At 39.3% G+C, this 26,733-nt stretch overlaps 1 protein-coding gene and 1 long non-coding RNA gene across 2 annotated transcripts in view; one reads left to right on the forward strand and one right to left on the reverse strand.

Annotated features, from left to right (window-relative positions):
* The window catches only part of KCNAB1 (potassium voltage-gated channel subfamily A regulatory beta subunit 1), a 204,460-nt gene that overhangs the window by 114,849 nt on the left and 62,878 nt on the right, over positions 1-26,733 (forward strand). The window contains exons 2-3 of the mRNA XM_042458171.1: positions 6,696-6,739; positions 23,611-23,648. Coding sequence (XP_042314105.1) covers positions 6,696-6,739; positions 23,611-23,648 — 82 coding nt within the window. The remainder of the gene's footprint in view (positions 1-6,695; positions 6,740-23,610; positions 23,649-26,733) is intronic.
* LOC121925701 lies at positions 394-12,010 on the reverse strand. The gene is made up of 3 exons (XR_006102933.1): positions 11,929-12,010; positions 2,977-3,065; positions 394-551 (listed from the first exon to the last, which is right to left on the reverse strand). It is a non-coding gene; the product is annotated as an uncharacterized LOC121925701 (long non-coding RNA).

The following is a 26,733-nucleotide window of genomic DNA, read 5'->3' on the forward strand; positions in this document are numbered from 1 at the left end:
CAATGTTTTTATTCATATACTGTGTAGAGAGGGAGGGAGCAATGTGTGCTTGTAGGTGTAAAGGGGGGTCCCAAAGGTAAAAAGTTTGAGTACCACTGATCTAGTATATAACAAGGTAGGTGTGTGTGTATGCAGACATACGTATGTGTGTGATTAGGTATATACACAAAGTATATATAGTGGGTTACAAGATGGCATTACATAAAAAGCATACAAGATGATTTGTGGGATTCCAAGGTCCTAAGTCCATCTTTCTTTTTCTTTTAAGGAAGTGTGACAGTCACAGAACAAACATCCATGGACTTTGCTTGTTGGTGTAATTAGCAGTCTGTCTCATGAAAAAAACCACTGTTGTTTTTATTTTATTTTTAAAACAAACAGGGTTGCCATCTGCTAATACAGAATCAGATCCTATTCTTTTAAAAGCATAGAGGCATTATGCCAGAAGATTCTCCTCTGGCTCCCTCTGCTTCGCTCAGTCTCTTTCAACAGTCTGTGTTGTGGAGAGAAATCAGCAGATGAAGCTTTTTCCATCACTTCCTCATCTGTAGCTGTTAAAGCACAGTCATTGATTATAGACCACTGTCAAGGATCTTATATGACCTTTTCCTCAACGTAAATTTGTGTGCAGTTAACTAAGTAGCAGAGTTGCTAAGCAACCCAGTTATTGAATTGTGAAGATGCATAACAGGACACTGGCAAGAGTGCCTGATACACATTCGGGTCCAATGCACATCAAGAACATTGATGCACATTGGTCCTAATTCACTCCAGTCCCCTTGCACATCAGTCTCTTTGCTGACTCTCCTATGTAGTTATGTAAAAGCAGCTCTTTAATGGATGTGGACATTGTGCATCTTTGCCATTTTATTTCGCACAGATACAAGTTCACTTACTAATGTACAACACCCCAATAGGATTCCAGCCCATGTTCTAATCTGGGCCACTTCAGTTACTCATGATCCTTTCCCACATACTGTTGTCTCACTAGAAACCTGCTCATCTGAGCAGAAGGAAGCAGAATGTGGGTGTCAGAACCACGCAGTGGAGGTCAACCAACACAGAGGAAACCACAGGGCATCTGAAGAGTCTTCCCTGCTCCAGAATTACTGGGACGGGGGACTATTCTGAGAAGTGGAACCAACTACATTACTTAGAAAAATGTAACATAATAGTTGAGAAGAATACATTCTGGCTCATATGAGAGAACGGCACCAAAACAAATACTTTCCATACAGAAGGTCCCAGATTCAGTCACCAGTCAAAAGCATGTCAGGACTTGAGCCCCTAGAGAACTTTTGCCAGTCAGGAAAAAGAATAGTGGACTAGGTGAACCTAAGTTCTGATTTGTTATTCAGTTCCAAATATTTACATGAATGACAAATAATTAACAGCAAGAATATCTAAAAGACTACATCCTCCCCTATGAATCTGCCTGTAGCTTGAGATGATCTTGGGAGGATCTGTTATATCTTTTAACAGTGCAAAAACTATAGGAACCTAGAAAGCTGCCATATACTGTCTCAGATCATTAATCCCTCTAGCCATATATTGTTGGCATTGCTTGAAAACAGCTGTCCAGGATTTCAAGTAGGCCCCTTTTCCTGCCTGGAGATGCCAGAGATTGAACCAAGGACCTCCTGCGTCCTCCAGTACTTTATTACTATACTCCAGTGCTGTCCTCCATTGCTTTACTACTGATTTGTAGATAAAGCCATTTAATTGGTAGGAATGTGGGCCTTTCTGTGTCAAAATCCCAGTGATCAGATTCCATATCAAAGCAGAGACTGTTCCCACTGAGGTGGGTACTGAAAACTTCTCTGATCTTTTAATGTCTTTTTCTCCCCTTTTTGATTCTAAGACCTTAGTTTTAAAATTTGTTTTTATGATGTTTGCTCAGTTTTGTTCAGTTCTGTAAACTGTTGTGTGTATTTTAAGAGGGCCAAAAAGGAGTATAAAATCTATATAAATAAAATTAGTTGTGGGTGATTAATAACTGGCAGCTGAAAGGAGCTGAGTGAGGAAGAGCACACAGCACCAGGTATGGTAGCTGGCAATGGATAAGACTCTTTGCTTGGCTATTCCTTCAGCCCTCCTCCCACCAACCATTGTATAGCGGGGGGGGGGCAGGAAAGAGGTGATTCTTCGATATGACATTCTGATTTCCCCAGTTTTTACCATACAGAGAGGTTGAAGAACAATACTAGACAGAATTTCCTTTCCTTGTTCTTACAAAAATCTCTGTCCACACTCAAGATCCCTGTGTTTGTAATAAACAGCCTACTTATGGTACTCGTGTGTTTATTAAAACACTGGCATTCAATTTACCTGTGTCATTCTTTGGCCATTGCCTAAGCTCTGTGGGCCACTAAGTTGAGTTCCAATAAAATTAAGTCATGTGGGACAAGAACTGCTTTAATGTTAGTGACTCTCTCATAAATGTTCCAAGTAATTGTTAAAAGGTTAGAGCTAGTGAAGAATTCTTAAATGAAATGGATAAATTATCAGCAAATTATAATTTTGGATTAAGCAAAATGGATTGGGGAGCTGCTATTAGTGAAACTGATCATTTAAGTGTTTGTTCCAAAAGATGTAATTCAGTTGTGATTATGTACTCCAGTGATCACTTTGAGCTAACATCCATGTTTAGTATGACATGTTTCTTAGTATTACAGATCATGCTCTTTTCTTGCTTTCATAATTCTATGATTTGATGAGTAATTTCTCACACATTGACAGAGATCTGACCACATTACACATACACCTAGACTAGGTTTTTCCTGTTACCTTGCCTTTGAAAAGTGCCCAGAAAAGTCAGCTGGTACAGAATGCAGTAGTTAAATTGCAGTCTGAATCTGACCATCACCACCAAGTTACACTAATATTAAATAGGATAATAGCCTATGCATCACTGAAAGGAGGAAATGAAAATACATTAACCCCCCCTTCCAAAAAAAAGACAAAAGACAGTGTTACCCTAAATGGTGGGAGGAGTGTTGGGGGATTCCCAAAGCAGTGTCAGCATCTTCTTGAAATTTGGAGGAAATTACAGCTCAAAAGGACACCTGCAAGAGAAGGGTAACATTAGGGATCTTTTCACCTGTGTATACTAGTGCTATCCGCAGAGAGCACTCCGTTTTCAGTGAATAGAAGAATTTTACTTAGAAATGCACATGTGAACACACAACCGTACAAAACCCAATGCAACTTTATACATGGCTATCAGAAGGAAAGGTGTGGAAGGTGGGATAGAGAGGGACTGGGAGTTAAAGGGGGTGATCATCCTGAAAGAGGTCCACAGAAAATGAAGAGTAGCTCCAGCAATGTCTGAGGATTACATAGAGAGAGAGAGTGTGTGAAACTGAGCCCTGGTCTGGGAGCAGAGCTCTTATCTGTGCCCACAGGATCAAATGAACAAAATGGCTATGGCCAGGATGGATATTAATATCCTCAAGGGGTGCTTGATGTTACCACCCAATATAACAAAGGCATCGATGGTCACACAGTGTCAAAAATATTTATTAGATTTGAGACAATCCCTGGATGGTCAGACAGAAAGAGTGAATAGGAACACAGCATGAGGTGAGGTAAAGGGTATGGCCTCTGACTGCTTTGCCTCCACTGTGGGATGAAATGCAAAGATCCTGTGGTGGAATGGAGTGATCAGCTAACTCATTTATTGCTTACTTTAGGTCCACATGAATCCTAAAGTTACACATGTAACATTTTAGTTCTCATAGGTTATTTTGACCTCTCTAAACATGCTCAATGCTAGATATTAATTATGAAGCCCAATATTCAGTGGGAGGGGTGTAGGGTATGCTAACAGGGCAGAAATCTTAGTAAAGTATGCACAATTGCACTATGTATATATTTATGGAAGCAATTAACAAAGAGAACCAAAATTATATAACATTAGCAAAATATCACATAAGCAGAAGCTGAAACATTTTGCTTATGCCATATTTTTCAGTTCTGTTGTGTGTGTGTGTGTAATGATTAACTGCATCCATCTGGGATCCAGGACAGACTTGGGAGAAGTGTTGTTAGTTTGCTTTTTAATCAGCTCTTTGGGTTATGTATAGATGCACATGAAGCAATTAGGAAAGACTGCGCTTTGGTGATCTATGGGCATGCCCATCTTCCTGAGACCAGGTGTTAACTGTCGCTAGACAACTTCATAGCCCCTATTTTCCCATCATCCTGTTCTTTCTCTTTGTACCACACTTGGAACAGATAACCCTTTAAGTGGAAGAATCTCCTTACTCTATAAAGCAGGACTTGTGCTCATTCTAACATGAAAAGACTGATTGCCATGTTGCATTCAGAATCACTTTAAACCACTGGTCCTAACTTTCAAAGCTCTAAATGCAGACATTGCAAATGTCAGGGACATTTTGTTGCATCAGAACTCCCAGAATTCCACTGCCAGCACATCAGTGGAGTAGTGAATCCACTGTGGGCTTTAGTCCAAACAATAAATGTACCTTCTAAGAAGCTGGACATATCTGGGGAATTGTGTCAGTACTTTGGGTAGCTCCTTAAAGGTTCAAAGTAAAATTCAGAGTACATTCACTTGCCCATCTGACACTGAAGTCACCAGTCAGTGCTACTAGCATCCACTGTATCAGATTCAGTCCTGCATCCAGAGTACAATAAAAAAGAAGAAAAATTGCCACTGTGTAACTTCATTTTTAAAAAAATTATTCCTTATTTGCTATTATGATGTATCTCTATTTGCTATTATGATCTATCTGTATATCTTGATCAGCCAGTGAATACATTTTGTTGCAAGTACTGCACAAATTCTTGCATCAGTGTTACTACAGTAATGCTAAAGGATGGCAGGGACAGCTTAAAAGGAAGATATGTCACACTCCACACTTCACGACACACACCTCTAAATATATCCACTTTATTTTTATTCCCACTACAAAATGTTACTTCTTGAATAGCTTGTCTTGTAACAAGAGATAATATATCTTTGCTGAAAGTGTCTCACTCAACAAATCTGTGCAGTGGCATGCCAAATTACAACATCATCTGAACAAATGGAGCTGTATAATTCTCCTTTGGCTAGCCAACACATTCCAGTATTCTTTTATGTACAGACACTAAAGGCGCAGGGGCAATATTGCTTTCTGATAAGTCTTTAACACTTCAGACATCAAGGTCCTACTTCGAATAATTTTTAAAAACTACTTGACCAGGAGACCCTTCTGTTTCTCAAAATGGTATCAAAATGTTGACATTAAAAAAGGTGGGCTCAAAAACCTGCAGGAGGAAGGTTTCACTCTAAGCCAAAGTAGATGTTACAGTATTTTAGAGATCAAAAAAGTTACTGCTTTAGACTACAATTGTAAGTATTCCCCAGTCAGTGGCCAAGGTGGCTGGGAGATTCTGGGAGTCATTGTCCAGAAAAGAAAATGTTACAAATTCTACAAATTTGGTGGATGCATTTTACTTCTGTTGTGCTGTGTGTGGTAAATGTTTTATGGTTTTAAGTGGTTCTAACTATGTGTTTTTAATTTATGTTTTTATATTAATAATATTTAATTATTTTTTAACTTTTGTAATCAATGTTTTTACTTCTGTCCTTTTAAATTATTGTAAACTGTCTTGAATCCCATTGTAGGGGAAAAGTGAGATAGAAATCCTTGAAATAAAATAAATAAATAAATGTGTGTGTGTGTGTGTGTGTGTGTGTTTAAAAATGACAAGAAGCTTCAGAAAGATCAGAATCAGGACCTCAGTGTATAGAGAGTTAAACCTTTTATCTCATCCTGTCCTTCTGTCCAAGACCATTTAGTAGCTGTTATTATAATACTCATATAAGCCCTCCCATCCTCCAACAAGAATTTAAACCAGGATGGGCAACTGCCTAAGCCCTAATGGCCAGGTTTTGCCCCTGGTAGGCTTCACTGATGCATCCAGGCATGCTGAAAATGATATTACACTTCCAGTCACCATTATTTTACTGAGTTTGGTTTGAAAAATGGTGCTAGGGGGTCATGGAGAGTGGGGAAGTTAAACTACCATATTTACAAGTGGTTTGGAGGGAATTTTGGACCATTTTGAGATGGAAAATCACTTTAAAACCAGCCCTACAAAATTGGGGAGGGCAGGGGTCTGCTAGGGATACAAAAGTTCAGTACTTGATGGAATTGTTGTTAATACAGTATAGTTATAGCTTTTTCTAAGCTACCAAGAAAACTTTTTAGCAGGTGGCATATAAATGCAGTTAGTGACTAAGTGCCATCTCTCTCTCTCTCTCTCTCTCTCTCTCTGAAATGTGTGTGCAGATTGTGATGTATGATGACCCTGCATATTGTCACACAGTCACACATTATACATAATCTTGGAATGCATATATCTAACTAATCACAGCTTTCCAATATCTGTGCAAAGAATATGTGGTAAACATGTATATGATTGCCATGCAGTACTATGGGCACACAGATAAATCTGATAACAAGTTTTGATAACAGTTTGGTTTGTTATTGATGTGTGCCTTCACATTGTTTCTGACTTATGGTGACCCTAAGGTGGCTCTATCATAGGGGTTTTCTTGGCAAGATTTGTTCAGAGGTGGAGGTTGCCTTTGATTTCCTCTGAGGCTGAGTATAACTTGCCCAAGGGCACCCAGTGGCATGCTGGTACTTGATACTAATTGTGTTCTTATTTTTTAATTCTAGAAACCTTGGGAAATCTGGATTAAGAGTTTCATGTCTGGGACTAGGTAAGTATTACATATTCTTTATGGAAAGGTATGGGAGATATATTAACCAAGTTTATTTGGCATTGCTTTGTTCACTTTAGCTGATAAACATGAGATTCAAAGTATGTTTTCTTTGGTCTCAAAGAGCTGTTTGTTTGGTATGAATACATGACATATGCATTTATTTGACCTCCTTTTATATGAAGCCATATCTATGTTGCATCCAGTTCTTACTGCCTCCTTTAGTGGCACCCCAGTTTTTAGAACATTTTCCTCTTGGAGGCCCAATTGATGGCAACTCTGCTGTTGTTCAGGCACCAAGTGAAAACATAGAGGAAATGATCCTTAAGTTACCCAGCTTCTCATAAGCCTCCTTGAGCTAAGCAATAACTCCAACATTTAAAGGAGATGGTAACACAGTAGGTGGGAGCTCCTACATCTTTTGGGGTAACAAAGTCCACTGGGGTGAACTTTGGGAGGTTACACTCTCTTGGCTTCAGAAGAAGGCAATGGCAAACCTCCTCTGAAGAAATCTTACAAGAAAAACCTATGATAGAGTTGCCATGAGTCAGAGTTGACTTGAGGTCACAGATTAACTTCATCCTACTGCAGCAGTGTGATTTGCACTGCAAATCATGTGAGGTACATTTTATTCTAGATATACCTTCATTAATTTAAAAATAATATTATTGCGCAGTACATATACATGGGATAGATATGAAACTTTCTGAAATGTTCTTTTCAGAAGAGGTTTGGGCTTTCTAATTCCATGTAACTTTTTTGGGTGAAGGAGGAAGGGTAGTTTCATTTGCCATTTCAAAAAATCCCAGTGACATGCATGGCCACTTAGTCATGCATTCTGTCTGAATCATTCACTCAGTCACAATTTATTCATTCCATCTAAGACTGTGCACTTGTTTATAAAATACTTGATTGTGTGGAATCTGGCACAGCTTCTACGTACCTGTGTTGCTATGAAACATAAGCTTTTCAACACTGTGGGATCCACAAACGAGAGTGCCAAACTAATAATCAAATATGACAGTTCTCAAGGCTTTGTACATCCTGAAATTGGATTAATCCCGAGGAGAACAAAATGTATCAATTTGTTGATATGAGGAGAGAGATCCAAAAGCCTACAGGAATAATGAGAACATATTTGCTCCCATGTTTACTGATTCATTATTCATTATAGTTTTAATGTGCCCAATTATGTAAGTTCTCTGTGCAGATTACAACACATTAAAAGAATAATGTATAATGATTTCCCCACAAAGTCCTCATTTAGTTAAATAATATTCCATTCATTAAAAATCCCAGGGCAGGTAATTGCACACGATGGCCAGTTGTTATCCTTACAATGAACTTATACAGTATTTTAAGAGGAGAAAGTCATTTGACAATGCACAGGCCTGAGTTAGTTCTATATACCTGGTAAAACTCTAGCAAATCACTACCCATTTTCACCTGATTTTTCCCTTTGGGAAAATATCTCAGTAGAACACTGCTAGTGTGAATTCCTTGATCTGAAAACCAACATTCAGGGAGAAATTTCAATGAATTCATATTTCTAATGGTATGTGTGCATGCATACATCACTCATATATCACATTCCATTCAGATATTTGAATTCCCTAAAATGTGTGTGTGTGTTTGTGTGTGAATGTGCACACACAAAAAAATATGGAAGTTGGTCTGCTCTTCCTTCCTCTGCAGTGACCAAATATGTCCCTGAAAGGATACACTGTATCACTGTGGCCTCCGATGGCCATTCCATTGCCGCTGGAAAGCAGAGAGTATTGGAGAAACATCTATGTTCCCATAAGCAAATGCTTCTTCAATTGCAACCTCTTTGTTTTTTCTACCAGCCACAGAATAGCCATGGAGGGCGTTATTGCAGCAACATATGAAGTCATGGGACTGATAAGAGGAATTTGTTATGCAGAACTCTGCTGCCGTACACAAGTAGGAGAAAAAAGAAGATGCAAGTTAGCTTAAATCTGCATATAATAACTTATATGGAAATGGAAATAATAATTATAATTTCAATAAAAATATAATACATCTAAGAAGATTGCAATTATAACTTTTAAAAAGAGCTTGATGTTAGTAGACTCGGGGAATTGAAAATGTATATGCCTTGGTCAAATATGTCAGTCAAGAAAGATATGGACAGAAATCCCAGTAGTCCAAAACATGGCTTGGAAAGGTTTTTTTTAGACTACAACACCCCAAATCCCCAGCCATGCTAGCTAGGGGTGGGTTCTGGATACTGCAGTCCAAGCTCTGGGTCCTATATGGGAGAAAAGTGGGATATTAATCCACAACTCCTGTAAGCCTTTGGGAGCATCAGTTGACCTTTTGGAAGCAATTTCCCCTCAATTTAGAATAGAGGAGGACAAGGGAGGCACATTTTCTCCATCCCTTCTGTAGACTTTCATTTTAAGGATCTAAGGATTTTAGAATTTTATGGGTTTAAGGTGGGTTTTTTTTAGTTTTTTAAAAGGTTTGTATTTATTTAATATTGCTGCATAAATGATGAGGCCTATTTTGCTTAATATGAGCTTTGAAAATGAAACAAATGGCTCTTTGCCATACAGTTACTAAAAATAACCATCCAAAAAAAGATCTATTGGTCCAGCAGTAGGAGATGCAGAGAAAGGATGCATCAGCAAGGAGGATATAAATGTGAATGTGCTACTTTCCTTTTCTGCACCAGTCTTTCACCCTTTTACATTCTGTTAAGACATTTAACTGCTTTCTGAGTTCCCATTAAGAAGCAACCAATTGACAGTGTCAAATATTTATATTTAATATTCAAAGCCAGAGGCATTTTTGTAACAACATAAAACAGTCTGCAACTATCTGATATTTGGAAACAGCTTGCTACATTTCTTGTTCGAAGAAGGAAATGCTCAATTTATTAATCATTCCAAAGAAGCTTAGGATATGAACTGCTCTTATCATGTTCTCCACCCACAGAGCCTGAGTCATTCACTTTGGTTGTTTGGGCTACAGTTAACATAGGCCTAAGCAGAACACATAGTGGGAAATTTCAGTGCCTCTTTGGAATAGTGCTGTCACTGAGTGCTTAGCTGACACCAGGCAACCTACGTAAACCATCATATCAAATAGTTATGTTGCATCATTTACATGCAGAGCCTGGAAAGCTACTGCTTTTTAGAATACAGCTCCCCAAATCTTCCAACTATTAACTTTCCTAAGAACTAGCTTTATAGCATTTTTGTCCATAGCAACTGCTGATAGAAAACACTTAACCCAGTGCTGTTTAAAGTTATATTCCATGGATAACTGACAGTCCATGAGCCATTAGCTGCTGCATGCCCTCTAACATTTCACAGTTATAAACTGAGACTTTTGTTCCAAGCAACCAGAGTGTGGTCAAAATGGCAAAAGTTATTAATGAGGGAAAACATACAAGATGAGAGATACTGCAGCAGTTTGCGTTTGTCTGACCCTACTGGGGGGGGGCAAGATTTCTCTCCCCCCCCCCTCCTCTCCCCCTGCTGAGTTAAGTGAGTGCAAACTACTTTTACACTTTCCACTCAGTTTGCAGCAATGAAAGGGGGAAAGTAGAGGAGGTGAAAGAGAAACAGGGATATTTCAGGGGCATCACTGAGGAGGTATAAATTTATAATTTATACATTTCTTTTATAAACATCACATCTTACCAAAATTTCATTTTAACTACATGAAACTATGTGCATGTAAATATTAAAGGGATGCAATGGCTTAGTTGTTAAGATGCCAGTTCTGATGATCGGTAGATCAGAAGATTGACAGTTTAAGGCCCAAGTGCTGCATGATGGTGTGAGCTCTTGTCACTAGACCCAGCTTCTGCCAACCTAGCAGTTCGAAAGCATGTAAAAATGCAAGTAGATAAATAGGTACCACTTTGGTGGGAAGGTAACAGCATTCGTTGCAGTCATGCTGGCCACATGACCACCAGAGCAGTCCTCAAACAACACTGGCTCTTTGGCTTAGTAACAAAAATGAGCACTTCTCCCTACATTAAGTTATGACATACATGTCAAGAGACTACCTTTACCTACTCAGTTTGTGGTAATGGAAGGGGGAATGTAGAGGAAACAGGAGAGAAACAGGGACATTTCATCAAGGGTACAAACGGCACCAGGTAATATGCTGGGGGAGGGGGTGATACCACTGCTCCCCAAATATTTGATTTTTGGCAGAAATAGGCTATGGTATTTTCCGGTGACCCTTTAAAATTCTGGAGCTTAGAGGAAGAGATGTTGTGAGTGGGATGAGGCTCACTGATAAGAGAGAGATGCCTCAGGTTTTTTAAAAATATATATATTCTTTTTACATTTCTTTATAAACATCACATCTTACCAAATTTTCATTTTAACCACATGAAACTATTTATTATTATTATAGTTTATTTCTATAGTGCTGTAAATGTACACAGCACTTTACATGCAAATAATCAAATCAATAAAAACGTAAAACCTGCCAATGGCATACAATCTACAAAATGCATATAAACAATAGGTAGTAATATAAAATAGAATTAGATTAAAAAGTAGGCAACATCAACATCCACTATCTAAACTATGTGTATGTAAATACATTTAGGCTGTGCATATGATATCATAATTTAAAGGTATAATTTTGCTAGTTATTTATGTCAAAACTACTGCCATTACATGGTATAATGGTGTCACAAGGGGTGCATGACATATGGGAATTGCAACTATGAGTAACATTGGTACACCATTTTTTTACTAAACATTCCAAACGGTGTGGTATAAGAGGAAGTCAGTGGGAGGTGACACCATGAGTTACCACACCAGGTGACACCAACCCTAGTGACATTTTAAAAGCACTTGAAAAAGTAGAGAAATCAAGACATCCTTCCAAATTGGGACAGTTGGAAGGTATGCTGCTGGTCTGTGGCAATTTTCCAGGAAAGAAAGAAGCAGTTGTAACCAGTGGACAAAAATACTATATCAGTCCCTGGCACATTAGAGGATAAAATCCCACATCAGATAACCTGAGAAGCACTGAGCCACATCATGAGAAAGATATGAACGCTGTTGAAGCAGTGTGATGACGTGCAGTGTGGTTCTTTGATATGTTTGCATGTGGAGTTTATAAGCTTGCCACAGGTAGGAATTCTTGAGTGTTTTCATCAGTTCATTTCCATTTCCATTTCAAAGGAAACTTACCTGTATCTTTTGTAGTAAAGCGGAGATCAGAATACAGGTATCCTTTGGTCTGTGTGATTCTTCGGTTTTTGCAATGCTTTAAAAAAAAGGACAAAAATAATTTTTAAAACCCTTTGTGTGTTTGCAGAGACCACATTTATAAATGCATATTTTGTAAAAAATAATAATAAAATAAAATAAAATACAGTCATCTCTCCTAGTTCATGGACTTCCTGTTTGTGGTCTCGAATTTCCGTGGATGAGAAGCCAGGAAGGACAAAATGGTGCATGCGCCCACAGGAGCACACAAAAATTATATCCAATGAGACTTGGATATTTGTGGTTTTTCCAATTTGTGGCGGAGGCAGGCACAGAATGGATCCCCATAAATTAGGAGGGATGATTGTACATTAAAATTGCATATTTAAATACAAAAGTACAGATTAGAGCACAAAAAGTGGGGAGATGCAAACTTTTGAGCGAAACAGATTCTTCAAGAATGTTCAGCAGTGCATTGTAAGTAACTCCAGTCATCTTGAGGCTTTCAGAATATAGAGCAGAGGAAAGAATGCTTTCATTAGCAAAAAGGGTGCAGTTTTATAAACAATAGTTGATGTTATGATTAATGTAGGAAGCAAGAGACAAGATTAGAGGTGACATCAGCACCACAGGGTGGTCTCTACAGTGCTAGGAATAAAGCATTCAAGAATAATGAAATGACCTTGTTCTGTCTCCTTCCCTATATGCCCTTAGGAATGTCTGCTGTGTGAAAAACAATATCCTTAATCCATTAATATTTGTAGCATTTCCTTTGATTTATAAATTGCTCTTTTATCTCTGGCCCTGGTTTTTAAAGCTGGCTGTTTTCAGTTTGTGGTGTAATTCTAGGGTAGCTTTGTTTTTTATTCCACTGAATTCACAGCAGTGAAATTTAGCTGCGACTTTATCTCCAAATCATACAAATTTTCATGCAATGTAAAATCCTTGCAAGTACACAGATAATTCAGCTTTGAATATAATTTGGCTAACCAATATTCAAGCAACTTTAGCATCAGAGGATTAAACAGACAACATTCATTTCATTCCCACTGGAAAATCCCATTTACTCCAGACATATTTTATAAGACTGCATTTCCAGATACCAGAGAAACACACTGGGATTATTCACATAACACTAAATCATAAATCAAACCATGACTGGCAGCCCTGATTTTTCACAAACAATAGTTTGCAGAAACCACAGTTCAGACAAAATGATGAGATCAGACATTTTAAATCTTTCCTAATGAGGAGAGGTAGAAATGTTTAATCTCAAGGCTTCTGCTACATTTTAGTGTTATGTTTGACCGTGTCATTATCCATATAGTGGATAATGAGATGGAAATTCTATTAAAGCCTTTGTTCTTTGTTGTTATGTGCCTTCTGAACTTATGGTGATCCTAAGGCAAACCTATCATGGGGTTTTCTTGGCATGATTTGTTCACAGCACATTTACCATTGCTTCCCTTGAGGCTGAGAGCATGTGACTACTTGATATGAAATACAATTGCAGAGTGATGTCCTGTCCCTTTGATTTTCCAACATGCATGTAACTTTATGTACTGTGTGCTGTCCATCTATCTATTTGTCCCTGTGTACACACAAACATATGCCCCTTGAATACCATGAAAATCTATTATTTCATCAGTCTGGGTAGTCTTTGCAGTGATGAAAATTGCAACTATTTTACACTGTCACTGTATTTGCCATTGCTATGGCCAATTTGTTACCTTTTGGTGATGAGCCTTTCCTTGCTTAGTGCCCTTTCATGCTACACAAATATAGCACTGTGATGCTATCTTAACTGCCATTCTATAAAAACCTAAGATTTGTAATGTGGTGAAGCATGAGAAATCTGAATACCTCTTCCTAAACTGCCAATCTCAGGATTCCATAAGATATTCATGGCAGTTAAAATGGCATCACAGCAATAAAATTACATCAATAGGAGCATAGCTCAGATGCATCAATAGGAGTAGTGTCTAGATCAAGGAAAGTAATAGTGCCCTTCTATTCTGCTTTGCTCAGACCTCATCTGGAATATTGTGTCCTGTTCTGGACATCACAATTCAAGAAGGATGTGGACAAGCTGGAATGTGTCTAGAGAAGGGTGATCAAAATGGTGAAAGGTCTTGAAACTGGGCCCTATGAGGAGCGGCTTAGAGAGCTGGTTTTGTTTAGCATGGGGAAGAGAAGGTTAAGAGATGACCAGCTAAGCTGGTTCTTGGACAACATACATTCCATTACTGGGGCTGTACTTGAAACCTGCCAGGGTTTGTACTCCAGAACTCTGGGTAGGATACATTGCATAAGAGAGATAAGCTTTCTTTTTCATTTTTTACACTATTACCTTCCCAAAGATCTGGAGTTGTTTAGAAGTTGTCATGTCAACCACAAACTCATTTGTTTTAGATTACTTCTGGGAGAACCTCACCCTTCAGCAACAAGACAAGAAACTGTGTGATTCAATACTCCATTTCCCTGATTAGGGTGTGTTAAGTGTAGCTTGTAATTTGTTCCCTTCTGGGGCTGCAGAAGTGAGGCTGCACATAATTTTGGGACTGCACCAAGACAGGCATGAAGTTTCACTGTTTGTAACTGAATAACAAGGATAGGTTTAAAGGAAAAGAGGGAAAGAAATCAAGAACATGTTCCAGGAACAGCAGAAATAACGAGTTACTTGTTTAAAGCTGCTTGAATCCCATCTTTGGAGAAAGATGGGATATAAATTCAATAAATAAATGAATAGGGCTGCGTATTACCATCTTTTTTCTGCTTTCCCTCCTAGAACATGATTTTCTCAGAGAGATATCACTCAACAATCAGAATTTCCAATTATTTTGTGTTTACCTTACAATGAGAAATCACAAAACAGAGCATCCTAATGGAAGGGAAGGGAAAACATGTACTACAAAAAACAAATATATTTTACCACTTAAGGGAGAAATCATCTTTTAAAATGTGCTAAATACATAGTGGGCCCTTAGTATCTATGGAGAGTTGGTTCCAGGCCCCCTTGTGGATACCCAAATCTGTTGATTCTCAAGCCCAATGAAAGACAATGACATAGTATAATGTTGTCCCTTATATAAAATGTTTTTTTAAATGATTCTTCTGTTCTACTGTTTGGCTTCAGATGTAGCAGGTTTTCTAGATTTTGAATTTGGAGGCTGTTCTTCTCTGTCTTGTATTGAGTGGCCCTGGCAATGTATTTTGTGTGTTTTATAGCTTTGAGGAACACCCAGATCCAACAGCTCCCCATCCTACATATAGTAATAAAATAATATTGGCTTTGAAGCAGTCCAAAAGGCACATCTTTAATAGCATATGGATTTCGAAATAAATATGCTGGAAAAGGTCAGAAGGAAAGGTCTTAAAATGAGCATGTCAGGAAGGAGCAGAGATTGAAAAACCTAGGCTTAGCAGATATATTTTGAAATGGAAACATGTGAACTCTGTGGACACACTTTTTGCTACTATCACAACTTAGTCTTTAGGCTACTATAACCCACATTTGGCCGGGTTTATTGGGTGTCTTCCACTAAAAACACTCTAGCTGCTTTCCCGGCTGTTTCATTAACTCTAGATGTACAGATAATTTGGAGATTTTATTATACAGTGGAGCTTTGGTATTTGCTACAATTTGGTACCAGGATCACCCCCCCACCCCGTCCCCTGTGGATACCAAAATCTGTAGATGTTCAAGTCCCATTATATACAATGGCATCATAAAATGGCACCTCTTATATAAAATGGCAAAAGCAAGGTTTACTGTTTTGATTTTTTATATATATTTTTTCAAGCCGTGGATGGTTGAATCCATGGATGAAGGATCCATAGATACAAAGTAGGAGATAGAGATCAGTTAACATTCATCTATCACTTTGCATTTCCCCTATTTACATCTCCGTAATCTCAACAAATCATTTGGAATATTATACTTGAGTGACAAAGGTTGACAGATGCAGATCTGAGATCACCAATGGAGACCATGGTAGAGATGAGATTTGAACCCTGGTTCTTTGCGGTTTGCACTTTAGTTTTTTAGCCCTAGTCTGCCACACAGGCTCTCACATAAAGAGTAGCTTGCTGTCATATTGAGGAAGGAGCTTATTTGCTTTCTGCTGCTCCAGAGACTAGGACCCAGAGCAATGGATGCAAGCTACAGGAAAAGAGATTCCAGCTCAACATTAGGAAAAACTTCCTGACAGTAAGGGCTGTTCGACAGTGGAATGCACTCCCTCTGAGTGTAATGCAGTCTCCTTCCTTAGACTTCTTTAAACAGAGGCTGGATGACCATCTGTCAGGGATGCTTTGATTTAGATTTCCTGCATGGCAGGGGGTTGGACTGGATGGCCCTTGCGGTCTCTTCCAGCTCTATGATTCTATGATTCTAATACTAATACATTCCAGCAAATAAATGCATAAATGTATGTGAACCTAAGTAAAGGTTAAAGGGGGTTATTTCAAGGTGAGGAATTAGTGCAATTCATGAACAAATTTATGGAACACAGGACAGAGGGATTCATTTCAGTCAAAAATGTAACTACAGATCAAGCCCACTTCCTTATACTGCAAAGCTAGCTCTGAAGCAAAATATTGGAATAAGCAGAGCGTATCATATTAATACTGTGAATTTGCCTTGAAGCTATTGGCCATGGCTAGAGTAAATAGCAGACATCAGTCAGACTGTGTGCATCAGGCAAATGAAATATTTCAGCATTCATCCAAATCTCCATATGTGTTCATCTTTTGGCACAACTTTTCTCCTGTCCTATATGTGTCAAGGGTATATACGTATTCTTGCATATATATATGCATTGGTATCCTAAATTCAGAAGGGAAAAAGTATACTTTACAAGGTAGACCCATTATTTCATTGTAGCTTTTATCTTCTGTGACTTGTTATCCAAACTATAAATCACACTGGGCCTTTTTAAAGAAGGTTGAAATGTTTCAGGACTTTAGTCAGAAGGTTTTGATTAACAACACGATTTTAATCCATCCATTTAGTAATAAAACCAGTGAAGCTTTGAAATCTGACTTGGTTGGGTTGATATTTTTGTTCAGTTGCACTTGGGATGACTTGATCTTCCAAATTTATTCCTTTTATCTTTTCCTTTTGTCTTCTTTCAGTTTTCATTTTTTCCAGGCAAAAGTCAAAGCAGCAAATGTGGAGGGATGAGTGTATATGTGATGAAAAAATACAAAAGGAAACCATTATTTGACAGTGAAAACAGAAATATATTTATTGGAATAATATTCTCTGAAAGTGTACTGTGGAAATAAGTTCAAACAAGACAGAAACTGAATTTGGATGTACAACATCCCAGCTAGGTGGTGCATTAAATAATGTAGAAGAAGAGGGTGCTTTTGGGTACATGTTCCATATTGTTCACTATCATATATACTAACAATTATCTCAGTTCTCCAAATACTGGGTCTTATAGTGTTAAAATAGTACCACTCATGCCAGCTACAAGATTATTTTTTATTATTATTTATATCCTGCCTTTCTCCTAAATGGGATTCAAATAAAACTGAAATAGTTTAACCTGTAAACCTTTGCTCAGCTGAAATGGGTTACATTTGTCACAGGATACACACAAATCAGTGCTCAAATTATGGGGGCAGGTGACGTCCAGCCCCCTAACTTGTTGTGACAGCTCCCCTAGATACTGTTCTATAAGGCTCAAGGGAGCATGAGTTGGCTAAAGTTGGGGGTGTAGGATCAAATGGTGCGACTTATTTTAATAAACTTTCCTCATCTCTACCCCACCATTGAAGCCCTGTCAGCTCTCACACGCACATTAACACATTCACTTTTTGAGTGTGGTATGCTTGAGGTTCTTTGTAACTGTGACTGAATCAAAATGACATGGTAACTAGGTAACAAAGAACAAAGGCCAATGTTTTATATAATTCCCATTTTTCACACTTCACCACCCTGCTTTTCCACATCATGATGTGTAAACTCAAATGTTCAGAATAGAAACCAAGTTTGTTTAAGCTTCTTCTCACCAAACTCATTGAAGTTATCACATAAAGAGCAGCCCTTTTTAGCCTCATGGAGGCAGCATGGCCTAGTGGTTTGAGTGTTGGACCACAACTCTGGACAGGGTTCAAATCCCCACTCAGCCATGGAAACCCACTGGATGACCTTGGGCAAGTCACACATTCTCAACCTCAGAAACATCTGTGATAGGGTCACACTAGAGGTCGCCATAAGTCAGAAATGATTTGACAGCGCAAAGCACCAAATATAAACTTGCATATTGCAAATCTGTAGTTTGAAAAAAAAAGGAAGGGATATCTGCTAGCAAATGGATAGAGCAGCTTTCCCCAATTTGGTGCCCTCCAGGTGGGCTGGATTACAATTCCAATAGTTCTTTTTTCAGAAGATGATAGAGGTTGTTGTCTAACACATTTAGAAGTCACCAATTTGGGAAAGGCTGGATCAGGATATTGGCCATCCAGCTACTAACTCATAGTTTTGGAAATGTGCCCTGAATGTCAAAACCCAGAAAGATACATTCCTGGGGAATGATATCTTTGTGTAACAGAATATAAACAAATATGGATTTTATGTATAATCACAATATTTTCATATTGTACAAGTGTTCATTTTAATACTGACTACTTCTTCTTCTGCTGCTGCTGCTGCTGCTGTTGTTGTTAGTAGTAGTAGCAGTTATTATTATTATTATTATTATTATTTATTTATTTATAAAGTGCTGTAAATTTACACAGCGCTGTACATACAATCTTTTTAATTGGACGGTTCCCTGCCCTCAGGCTTACAATCTAAAAAGACACGACACAAAAGGAGAAGGGAGTGGTGGAGGGGAAGGGGATGAGGGCCAGCAGTTCTTCTCTCCCTCCGAGGCCTGGATCAGGGGAGATGGACTGGAGGGAGGGCTTGGCTTCTTAATGGATGGTTAATCTTCTTCCAGGGAGGCCTGTTGGAGCTAGCCTGCCTCACTAGTAGGGGTACTAGTAGTACTAGTAGTACTGGGTTACAACAATTAAAAACATTGCTAAAAATCCACAAAATAATTAAACAATTAGAAAAAAATTAAATCTGGGTTAAAACATATATTAAAACTCACACATACACCAGGGCACAAATTAGCACAATATCCAGTGCTAATTGTGTCCAAGTAGAAAAGTCTTTGCTTGTCTTTTAAAAGAAAGCAGGAATGGTGCTAGCTGCAACTGGCATAGCATGATAGTGAGAAATTGAAAATTGACTGCAGGGTACTAGTTTGAAATCCAGTTCTCAAGCATTTGGCAGAAATAGAAAACATCACAGCAGACTAATTAGAGAAACAGCAAAGGGGAGTTTATTTTTTGGTTGCATGGTTTTCAGTGTCTATAACAAAACATTGTCCTGGTTTCATTCATCTGCCACTCATTCTTCTTTATAGAAAGATTGCCAGCCATGGTCTAAGTGGTCTTAGTTTGAAACTCAATAGAACAATTGACATTAGTCACTATTACTATCATCCTTGATATTATAAGATAGGTGATAGGAACAGAAATTACTGACTTTTGAGCAAAAAGAGTTATGTTGGCAAGCCTCTGAACTACAATTGTAACTAACTGCTAATATATATATATATATATAGAGAGAGAGAGAGAGAGAGAGTGAGAGAGAGAGAATGCTTTTCCTACATGGATTTGTCTGATTGCTCTTTATGGATATCTACTATATTTTATGTCAGCAAATTCCACAGTTTTAAGAGTGTGTTACGTGAAGAGGTACTTCCTTTTGTATCTCAGGATCCTTGGACCATTCAGCTTCACTGAGCACCAAAGCAGAAGTTACTTTAAAGACAGCAAAATGTCCTGAAGCTAGCAAAACTGCCCAACTGGAAAATTTAATTTAAAGATATATCTAGTACTATTCAATGTGCTAGTTCTAACCTATAAAGCCCTCTATGATGTAGGTCAAAACTGCATCTCCCTTTGAATCTACCCAAATTTTGGGGTACATCTAGACTATAGAAATAATGCAGTTTGATACCACTAAGTGTTGTAGCTCCATCCTTTGGAATCCTGGGATTTGTAGTTTTATGGGGCCATTAGCCTTCTGTGCCAAAGAGTGCTGGTGCCTCATAAAACTACAAATCCAAAATTCTGTCGTATAAAGCCATGGCAGTCAAAGTGGCGTAAAACTGTGTTATGTCTACAGTGTAGATGCACCCTTAAAAGTCTTGGAGGATAGCTTTCCTTTGGTCCCATCGCTATCACAAGTCCATCTGATGAAGGCACAGGAGACAGCCTTCTTGGTGGCTGCTCCACCAAGATGTAGAATTAACTTTCATAGGGGGCTACTAGACTGCCCCCTGTCGGGTTTCCTTTTGTGGCAGGCAAATACCTTTATATTTCAACAAGCATGTGATGATTAAGTGGTTATGGGGAGTTTTTTTTATAGCACATATGTGTGTACTGTATATTTATCTTTAAGGTTATATATTTATTTATAGAGCTATTTGGGCCCCATTCCCACTTGGCAGATAAAATAGCTTATATTGGCATGATTCTGACTCAGATTATTTTCTGAGTCTATTTCGAATTTTTTCCATCATTTCCATTAGGAAAGGGGGCAAATTACGTTGATTTATTTAGACCCTGTTTTCATTCCCATTTATTTTAAATCACTGTATTTTAAAGCGGAGTCATTTGCTCCCCGTTCCCATTTGTGTCCGCAAGCTGTCAATCAAGCGGGTAGGCTTCAGATGTCACAAGTGTTGTCACCTGATTCAAAACACTTTGACACGGTTTATTTTGCTCCCCGTTTCCATTTGTTTGTTGTTTTTTGGGGGGCGGCCAATGAATAGCAGCTGCATCTGAGGCTCATCTGTGTCTCCCCAGATTCCCTTTGGGAAAGAGAGAAGAGAAGCCTCTATTCTCCCTCAGATCCCTGGGCATCCAGGCTCTTCTGTGTCTCCCCAGATTCCTTTTCAGAAAGAGAGAAGAGGAGCCTCTATTCCCCCCAAATCCCTTTGCCTCCCCCATTGCTCCCTGGGCTGTGCGGGGGGCGATCAAGTAGGCATGTACTGCAAAGCCCATCTGCTGCTCAGGCAGAGGCAAAAAAAGAAAAAAGAAAAAAGAATAGTTTAAAATGGTGTTCAATGGCTCTTCTCACACGTCGGTCTATAAATGTGGAGCAGAGGGGAAGTTGCAGGGGAGTAATGTGTTTACTGCGTTTGGAGCTCAATGTAGCGCAATCCCCTTACCCTGCTTCCCAATCCACTGGGGGAAAGGCTATGCGAACGAAAGAAAATGGTGCTGGCAATGCAGAAAGAGAACAAAGAGGGTGACACCCCCAGGCCAGCCCCTTGAGCACTGCTGCTCCCATCTCCAGGTTCCCGAATCAGACACCCGTTTGTTCCCATTCATTTGCCCTGAATCAGACTCCAGAGGCACAAGAAAATTCACTGGAAAACCACTATTTTTTAAAACCAGTTTATTGACCAAAAATTCGGATTTTTCAGGATAATTCGATTCAGATTCGAGTCTCAATGGAAATGATATTGGAGCAATGTGGGTCGATTGTGCGCTCTAATGGAAACGATGCACCCATTATTCACATCCTGATCCACGTTATAGGCCAGTGGGAATGGCATCTTAGTCTTTTCTCTCAGAGAGCTCTAGGCCCACAACAAACTACAAATCCTGGGATTTCATAACAGTGAGCCATGGCAGTTAAAGTGGTGTCAAACTGCAATAATTCTCCAGTGTAAATGCATCCCAGGATGAACCCATGGCACTTAAAGTGGAATCATGGATCTATAATTGTGTTGTGGGAACTGCCACCAGTGATCATGTCAGTAAAACAGGGTTTAGGGTTGCCAGATTGAAAAATGGAGAGGGTTCCTCTCCATTTTAGAAGAAGGAATTTCAGCAGGGGTTGCTTGTGAGGCAACCAAGTAACAAGCAATACCTACTCAAAGTTAAAAGTTTATTCTGACAACCCTGCCTACAGTGGATATTCTTATAGACTTTGTGGCAGGTTTGGATTTGCCAGATTCAAAGCTTCTTTACTCAGTCCACATGGCTTTACATCAAGTACACAGAATAGTTCCTCTTCCATTGGTTTAAACTGAAAGTAATAAATAAATTGGTTTCAACTGAAAGGAAGAAGGAACAGAGTCCTGATCGAAAGCTCTGTGGACTAGTTATATCATCCCCATCCCACCATCCCTGTATCCATCCACAGGAATGGGTCACAAAAAGAAAAAACACTGTACATCCCAACCCTGCTGACCTGTGCACAGCAATCTGGCAAGACTTTGGAAGAAGCAGATTGTTTTGTCCTGTACCAGTCCTGTACCACTTGTTGTAATGTGCCTCCAAGTTGTTTTTGACCTATGGCCACCCTAAAGTGAATCTATCACAGGGTTTTCTTGGCAAGATTTGTTCAGAAGGGAGGTTTGCCTTTGCCTTCCTGTGAAGCTCAGGGAGTGTGACTTGCCCAAGCTCCATGGCCATGTAGGGATTCGAACCCTGTTCTCCAGAGTATGATAACATCTAAAATCCACCAAACAGTGATATTTCTATTAGGCAACCAAATGCAAAAATATACATTTTGAAGCTTTTGAATCTTCAATCACTTTTTCATCAGGCACAGATGTTAAACATCATACAGGAGCGGGGGGGGGGGGCATGAAGTCCCAAGCCTGCATTTGTCAAAATGTGATTGTTCTCATTTCAGATGGTTTTGGAGGGAAATTCATGCAGGTGTGCCCTCCTCCTTCTGGCTGTGAGGGTACTCCAGGAAGTAAAGAATTTTTAAGTTCAATTCACAAGACAGAAAGAGGTGTTCCTTTTGATTTGGAATAACATCATTTTATTCCCCCTCCCCTCGCTCCTGTATGATTTATTAACATCTTTGCCTGATCGAAAAGCCAATGAAGCTTTGAAAGCTTGCAACATGTATTTTTTGCATTTGGTTGGCCTAATGAAAGTATCACTGTTTGGTGGATTTGGGGTGTTATTGTACTTTGCTACATGGCCAACATGGTTACCCCTGGATATGTTTCTAGTTCTCCAGAGGCATAGTTCAATGCTCAAACCATCACACTATGCTGACTCCCACTTACCTGGGAGCAAACCCCAAGAAGACTTACTCCTGAATAGACATGCTAAGGATGCTGCTGCTAACTGAAATAAGGTGACTTTTGATGGTTCCACCACAGATATTCTCCATGAAACATGGAAAAACTGTTGTGGGAGGGCAGAAGGAGAGGGGAGGCAGTATGCTGTCTGACCAAATCTAGCTCCAAGGTCTTCCAGTGCGCTTGGCTGTTATCATACTGATTTAACTATTGGTAAGTGCTAACAAAAGCAGCAGAAGCACACCCACTTGTAGTACTCAGTTCCTATTGAGGCATTTCATCCATGTCTTACTCAGATGAGAGAAATCCCAACCCTTAGTTATGACAAAGTTAAGCAATGAAAATCATGGGCTGCTGTAGCTTGTCAGCCAGTTAAACTGAATGCGTTCCCGAATCCTTGGAGTACATTCTCATTAGAAAAGGACTCATCGAACAAATCAACTTCAGGAGAGTCCCTGAAGGGGAAGTATCCTAATTATAATGTGTTTTGTATATCAGAGGAAAGCCCTAAAGAGTAACAGATCATTGTGTTTCTTTCTAGGAACGTGGGTCACATTTGGAGGTCAGGTTTCTGATGAGGTAAGTGATTTACAATCTATAAAACAGCATTTGAGTGCTACACATATATTGGTGGCGTTAATTAAAAGTCAAGTCACAGAAAGTCTGAATAAATTGGTTCTATTCCTGTCACAGGAAATAGGAGAGAATGATCATTCATAGAGGCGGGGAAAGCTTGAGCTTCTTGTGTATTTCAGAGCACTGGCGCTCTCCATAGAACCTGAAATTTAATGGAGATCTCTTTTCCTGTATAAACCAATTAAAATACTTCAAAAAGTGGCAGGCTTGGTTACAAAAAGAAAGACACACACAAATGCCATTGACACAATCATAATTGTGAACTAAGGAGTCTTTTTTCAAATGTTAGCCTAGTGATGGGTGCTATACATGGCCTTAGACCCAGATGACATATTATTATGGACATTTGGTTACTGTACCCTAGAGTTTCCAAATACAAGGCATTCTGTATTTTTTGCACAATAATGTACAGGACATCCTGGTTTTGGGGGGGGGGGACTTCAGGCCCAATGCTGTATAAGAGCCATATGGGACACCCCAAAATCCCATATTCCTTAACTTGTTGTCAGCAGGAGCCAACTGCATTCCCAACAGACCAATGCTTGAGAATTTCATAGAATCACAGAATTGGATGATGCATCAAGGGCCACCAAGTTTAACCCTCCTGCCATGCAGGAATACACAATCAAAGCCACCCCCAACAGATGGGCACCCAGCCTCTGTTTAAAAACTTCCAAAGAAACCTCCACTACACTCCGGGGGAGTATGTTCCACTGTCGAACAGTTCTTACTGTCAGGAAGTTCCTCCTAATGTTGAGGTAGAATTTCTTTCCCTGTATGCAGCGAATGCTGGGCATGTGCCTGTTGGGATCACAACTAGCATATTACCACAATTTCTTTCTCCCTGACAGACAGGTCCAAATTATGCCTCGTGTATGACTGTCTCCACTATCTGCATTGCTGAGAGTAGGAAGAGTGGGTATCAGTTGTCCTTGCAACAGACAGATCCCTATCTGAGGCCATTTTTCAGTGTACACAATGGTTCTGGGGTCAGCAACTGTTGTGAGCATGGCTGGCATCTATTCTTCCAAAAAGCAGATGCCAGCTATGCTCACAACAGACCAGTTTATTGCTGGGAGATGTGATGTTTACCAACGCTGCAGTATTTGGATGTGTGGTGCTATGTTTTTCATCGTCATCTGCCACTTGAGACAGCTACCTCCCTCTGCCAAATAACAGGGCTGGCACTGCTAACTAAACTACTTAACACAGCAGCAACCCTCATTTGGATTCTTTTATGAGGTGAACCTTGTTATAATTCCAAGCCTTCCCAAACACTGAGACATATTATAAGTTTTACTGAGGGAACCAGCATTTCAGGGAGAGGACTGCCATCACCACTGCTCTACAGGGAAGAGAAGTTGGAGCTGTGTCTATCATCCCTCTTTTCCCTAGCAATTGCTGCCTGCCTACTGACTTTGAGGAGAACACCAGCTACAGTACTTACCATCAGGAGTAGGCTCCAGGCTTCCCAGGCACTAAGCCAGCAATATTGCCTCCAGCTGCTCCTCTGCCTGTCAGGATATAAGGGGCTGGGATTCCTGAAAAAGGACTGCCATCACCAGTTCTGCTCAGCCATGGAAACCCATTGGGTGACCTTGGACAAGTCACACACTCTCAGCTTCAGAAAAAGGCAAAGGCAAAACCCACTCTAAACAAATCTTGCTAAGAAACATGATAGGCTTGCCTTAGGGTCACTATAAGTCCGAAGTGACTTGAAGAAGCACATCAACAGCAACAACAACAGTGCAAATGTGAAAGGAGTGACTATAGGTGTAATAGAAATACATCTCATCATAGTAGGGAAATTGACTAGGTAACTTGTGTGTCAGTTCAGCCTGCCATATAGCTGTTAATTGTTGTGGAGTGCCTCCACCTAATGGTTCTTTATTTTTAGCCAAATGTATGCTGGACAGCTCTTCAGCCAGAAGACATCTAAGCGATTCCCTTCAAACCCCTAAAAATACACCTGTATTAAGGTTTGACAATTTTCAGGTGCATTTCATTAAAGGAATAAAAGACTGACAATCAGTTAAAAAGAATACTAAGTTGAGCCCAATTTTTAACATTAAATGGAGAGAGAGAGGGAGGGAGGGATGAATAGTTTGAATTATTCTGAAAAAGTATGAATAAATGTATCCAGTGATATAGGAGAAGAATGTTTAAATACAGGAGAATGACAAAGAAATACCACTGCATGAAGATGTTTTTGTCTTCACAATTCGAACAAGGTCAGCCTTGTTTTATACACCTGTGATATAATGAGGATGGAGAAGTTACCAACACCATGAAAGTGGAGAAAGACATGATTGATTATAGAGCTAACCTAGTAAGCTGAAAGGTACAACAATTCACCAGTGTACACAATAATAAATGTCAAAGTCTTGAACAGCTGTCAGTGTATCTTATGAGCACTTCATGGCCTGGAGGACAGTCATTCTCAAGTTTTAGGAAGTAGCCATTAAGGACAGGCCCTTTCTTTATAGCTTTTGCCTGCTCAAACATCAGCTGCAGCCTGGAGGCAAGAATGATTCAACTGGAAAGTTCCCTAATGGATTCAAAATGACTGCTGAAGACACTTTGAAGTCTTTATCATGATAATAAAAGCACAATGATAAATGAAATAACTTGTTGTGCTTTTTAAAGATATATCAGAGTCTGTCTTCTGCAGTTAGTTAACTCAACCTGCTTACTAGGTACAGAAAGCCCTACAACTAGGTTTCAACCTCAACAAGCCAAATGCAGCCCATGAGCCTGGTGCCTGATGGTTTCTATATCAGTGATATGTGCATGTTTGTCAGTGAATCTACTTCATATTTTATTTGAAGGTATTATCCAAAGGGCTAAACTTTATCACCAAAATAGGTGCAGTGCCTTGGATTTGTTGTTGTGTGCCTTCAAGTTGTTTTTCTGACTTATGGTAACCTTAAAGCAAACCTTTCGGGGGGTTTCTTGGCATGATTCATTCAGGGGGGTTTGCCTTTGCTTTCCTCTGAAGCTGAGAGAGTGTGACTTGACCAAGGTCACC

This window comes from Sceloporus undulatus, chromosome 3, assembly GCF_019175285.1.
Source record: "Sceloporus undulatus isolate JIND9_A2432 ecotype Alabama chromosome 3, SceUnd_v1.1, whole genome shotgun sequence".
NCBI lineage: Eukaryota > Metazoa > Chordata > Lepidosauria > Squamata > Phrynosomatidae > Sceloporus > Sceloporus undulatus.